Genomic DNA, 4,847 nt, shown 5'->3' with positions numbered 1-4,847 from the left:
CTTTGTGTGACCTGAGAGTAGCCAGTAGTCCCACATAGTGGCCAAGTGTGTGTCTGCCACTCTTCCCTCCCTCTCTCCAGCCTGTCCAGGAGCAGAAAGTCGCAAGGCCGTGCGGCAGCCCCCACACTCAGCCCAAATCCACAAAGCACATGCTCTGTGCCTCACTCTTCAGCCCCAGCACGGAGAACGGCCCTTTGTTCCAACCTGGTGTGGGAGGAGCTCTGAGGGCCCCACCCCACCCCTGTAGGTGCTCAGAGCCCACAGGCTGCTTGTGCCCCCCAAGGCTGGAGTCTGGGGACATTCCTCCCACCATCGAGGTGTGAGTCTGGAGCCCTCCAAGAAGGAGGATAGATGATGCGCCTAGCTGCTGCACGTTCTGCGTGCGTTGTGGGAAGCCCTCTGGAAGCTGTGCACTGTCCAGGCTGAGCCCAGCACAGGCTGGGGCAGCCTGAGTCCCAGGTTATGGTCAGGCACCTTGACTCAAAGTGAATGCTGGGCCTGCCCTGGTTAGTGAACATAGCTCTGCCTGTGCTGAGACAGACACACACCAGGGACGGACAGCCCGGCTGTGTCCAGAGCTCCCAAGGGTCACCGTCAGCCAGGCTGGTCTCTCAGAAGCTACTGGCAGAGCCAAGAATGACAGCAGCAGTCCTTAAGGCGAGCTTCCCTCTACCAGGCCTGAGCTAAGGCCTCAGCATAGCTGTACATGGGTAGTCCCTCCCCACGGTGGACGGGATACAGGCTGCAGGGAGAGCGCTGATAGTGGGTGACCTGTGCAGCTGGGCTTCTGCAGAGTGGAGGTTCTAACCTGGAGCTTCACTCAAACTTGAACTCAACTGACCAGTAGCTCAGGGGACCCCACGATGTTCTTGGAGTCTATTCTCAGAACACAAGTGGCCATACCCACTTGAGGGGCTTCACAGTAACCCAGGGCCAGAGTGCTGGTGACAGGCACCCAGTGGTCCCCTGAGCCCTCCACGCAGTCCTGGTGGCATGGGGTTCTATCTCAAGCATTGGGCACCAGTGGGCATGATTCCTGGTCATGGTCTTGCAGTCCTATACCATGAGGCCAGAGAAGGCTGGAGGGGGTTGCTCTCGTGGGCTGCACAACCTGTGAACCCTGGTCCTGCCAGCCCCCATCCCACCAGTCCCAGTTCATCAGCCTGTCTGGGCCTTTGTTTCCTCATGTGCCTAGCAAGGCTTGGGCAGGAGCTGGGCTTCCCTTACCAGCTCAGCCCTGTAGGTGCTCAGAGCACACCAGGGACTGACAGCCAGGCTGGGATGGTGGGCTGGAGGGACACATTGGAGGTCTCTGGCCCCTCAGTGAGGAGTGGGCTCCTGGGGAGGAGGCCAGACTCTAGAAACAGAGTCTGGGGTTCATTCCCTGCCCCCGCCCACTCATTGCCCTGTCCTCACAGGCTCTACCCTCTCCCTGGCAGGGCTTCTGACCCATGGTCCTCCTTTGAGACGAGATAGCATCAAATAAATCACCTAAGTTGGTGCCTATGCCCAGCTTAGAACTCAGGGGCCAGCTACAAGCAAACCAAAGAGACACCCTGCCCTTGAGGGGCCTGTGTTCCAGAAACCAAGGAGTTTCGCATTTCAGAATCCTGCCCTTTGTTTCCCTCTTTTTTTTTTTTTTTTTTTTTCTGAGGCAGTCTCACTATGCTGCCCTTGATAGAGTGCTATGGCATCATAGCTCACAGCAACCTCAAACTCTGGCTTAAGCAACTCTTGCCACAGCCTCCTGAGTAGCTGGGACTACAGGTGCCCACCACAACCGCTGGCTATTTTTGTCGTCGTTGTTGTCGTTGTTTGGCTGGTCCAGGCTGGGTTCAAACCTGCCAGCCCCAGTGTATGCAGCTGGCGCCCTAGCCACTGAGCTACAGACACTGAGCCTTGTTTCCCTATCTTATCTTCGAGTTTAACTCTATTCTTTTTCTAAGTTTGTAAGCATATTTTTTTTTTTTTTTTTTTTTTTTTTTTGTGGTTTTTGGCTGGGGCTAGGTTTGAACCTGCCACCTCCAGCATATGGGACCGGCGCTCTACTCCTTGAGCCACAAGCACTGCCCAGTTTGTAAGCATATTTAATCATTGATTGCCAACCCTTTCTCCTTTCAAGTCTATTCTTTTAAGACTATGAATTTCCTTCAAAGCACAACTTGAGCTGTACCTACAAGTTTTGGTATGTTGTATTTTTTTTTTTTGTAGAGACAGAGTCTCACTTTATGGCCATTGGTAGAGTGCCGTGGCCTCACACAGCTCACAGCAACCTCCAACTCCTGGGCTTAAGCGATTCTCTTGCCTCAGCCTCCCGAGTAGCTGGGACTACAGGCGCCCGCCACAACGTCCGGCTATTTTTTTGGTTGCAGTTTGGCCGGGGCTGGGTTTGAACACGCCACCCGCGGTATATGGGGCCGGCGCCTTACCGACTGAGCCACAGGCGCCGCCCGGTATGTTGTATTTTTGTCATCCCGCACTGGCCACCCCTAGCCATCACCCATGACCTTGGTGCTAACACCCAACAGACACACGCATGGGGCTACGTTGTTCATTTAATGCTGTTTTCTTCCATTTTCCTGGCACAAGCTGTGTCCACACCAGTGGCCTCCTCCTACCAGCCCCAGCGATATGTACTTGGGCACACACAGCCTTATGGCGATGAGGGGTCTCTCAGCTGAGCTAGGGCTAATCTCAGTACTATTTCTTCTTTGGAATTTTCTCTTTTTTGATCAATTCAGAAAATTCTAGAGCAAGAGAATGGTTTAGTAAATAAACCTGTTTTGTGCCTCCCAAGCCCTGCGGTCCTTAGGTCCTAGGGGAGGCCATGCCTCACGCCAAGGTGCACCCTTTAGGAGGGAGCCTCACAGCTCTGGGATCCCACTCTGAGGCCTTGAGTGGGGAGCAGGGAGTCCAGGGCATGTCCAGCCCTGTGGCAGTCACAAGTGGACCTGAGCAGGGGGCTTGCAATGGCTGTCTCTGCAGAGACCCTCAGGGATTCTCAGCAAACCCTTCTGAGCAGGTGCTCTTGCTATGATCCAGTGGGGAAACTGAGGCACAGAGGGCCAGGGCCTACCTGAGTCCTGAGCACCCCCCTGAGCAAGGCTGCCCCTCGGTTAAACCTTTGGCCAACTGAGGGCGGGGGTTCTGGTGTTTACAGGCTTAGGTGGGTGAAGAGAGGGCTGGCAGTGGCTCCTGGATGAGCGACTTGCTTGGCACTATGCTTAGACTGTGCCTGTGTGCCTGTGATGGGGCTTGTGGGCTAGGGCCCCGCTGTCCTTGGGGCACTGTCCGTGCCGCCCCTACCTTCATAGTCAATCCTCCCGTCCCCATCCATGTCGGCGGCTTGGATCATGGCCTCAGCCTCCTCATCGGTCAGTAGAGCAGCTGGCACGCTGCTAGGGGATTGTGGATAGGATGTACCTGCGGCCAGGGACTCAGGTCAGGGTGAGGGTCCTCTGGTGGGTGCCCAATAGTCTACAAGGTGATCTCTCCCCACAGCACAGGTGGGGAGATTGAGGCCCCAGAGAGGGTGCCTCAGGCCTCACAGTTGGGCCTCTGGGCTTGGATCCAGTACAATCCCTGTGGCCCTGACCCTGGGTCCAGCTTCGCCCCCGTCCACAAGGCCAGGTCTTCCAGGTGGGCGTGGTGGCTGTGTGCAGGCAGGGGTGCAGGACATCGCCCCCAGGTGGGTGTGGTGGCTGTGTTTGGGCAGGGCTGTAGGACCACCACCCCTGAGCCTTTGGCCATTACTTGATCTCATTCCACTCTATGAAGCCACTCCTGTCCTTGTCCAGGGTCTGGAAGGCCTTGTGGATGGTGCTGTCCAGCTGCCCAGAGGCCTGGAACTTCCGCATGTACTCAAAGAACTTGAGGTAGTTGAAAGACCCTGGAAGCAATAGGGCTCAGGTCATCACAGGGCTGATTGCACATAGGTCTGGGTGGCCTGGTGGGGGATCCCGCCCTAGTTTGGGGGCAGCCTGGTCCTCTACCCCACTTCCCAGCCTACTGCCAGCCGCCATGTTTTGGGCCCATCAGCACCAGGGAAGGGGTGAGGTCCCCAGACAAGCTCTTGTGTCCAGGGCTGGGCTGAGGGCAGGGGCACTGCGCCAAAATGGGGCTGTACTGTGGTGTCTCATGTCCGTGGGCAGCAGCTCTATGTCCTTGTCTGACAGGGATGTGCCCATGGCCAAAGCCATCTTCTTCCTCTGGGAGGAGAAATCCTCATCCATCCTGGCCCTGGGGTAGATAGGAAGCCAACCTGGAGGGTGCATGGCTGGGAGGGCCCCGCATGGTGCTGGGGCTCACCACGAGGTGCAAGTATCAGCATCAGGCAGAGCCACTGAGGCAGGCGGGAATCCAACCAGACAGACGGGGGTCTGGGCACAGGCTGAGAGACCAGCAGGCAGGGCCAGGCCATCTTATGCCCCTCGCGGCAGGCCTTGTGACCTGCTGGGCTCTCGGGTTGCTGTCCCCAGGGTGGATTGGGTTCTGGGGCTTATGGCACTACATCTATTTCAGAGCACCAGGGCTGTGGGGCCAGCGGGCGTCCTGGGCTCCTTGGCCCTCTCAAAAGTTCACAGAGTGGGAGCCCTCTGGAACATGTTTTTGCCATCAGGAGGGGCAGCCTGGCGGCCCATGGTCTAAGCAGGTGTGGGCAGTGGCCAGAGGCAGAGAGATGTTCTGCTTCTCGACCCGGGCAACCCCAGTGCTATGTCATCAATGTGGGAAGACCCTGCCCTTTCAGGGTTGCAAGTGTCACCAGAAGGGAAGGGAGGTGGGGGAAAGGGCTTTGTACCCTGTGGTGGGTATGGAGCTGGGCCCCCACGGTTCCCCTGGTAGCTGCC

General features: G+C 57.1%; 1 protein-coding gene across 1 annotated transcript; it reads right to left on the bottom strand.

Annotated features, from left to right (window-relative positions):
* Positions 1–2,700: 2,700 nt before the first annotated feature.
* On the bottom strand, positions 2,701–4,232 carry PVALEF (parvalbumin like EF-hand containing). The gene is given in 5 exon segments (XM_053568550.1): positions 2,701–2,747; positions 3,307–3,403; positions 3,405–3,423; positions 3,754–3,889; positions 4,127–4,232. Coding segments are annotated over 5 exon segments (405 nt in total).
* Positions 4,233–4,847: the final 615 nt, after the last annotated feature.

Source organism: Nycticebus coucang, chromosome 18 (genome assembly GCF_027406575.1).
Source record: "Nycticebus coucang isolate mNycCou1 chromosome 18, mNycCou1.pri, whole genome shotgun sequence".
Classification (NCBI taxonomy): domain Eukaryota; kingdom Metazoa; phylum Chordata; class Mammalia; order Primates; family Lorisidae; genus Nycticebus; species Nycticebus coucang.
The sequence above is the reverse complement of the archived record's forward strand: the minus strand, read 5'-3'. Positions and strand labels throughout refer to the sequence as shown.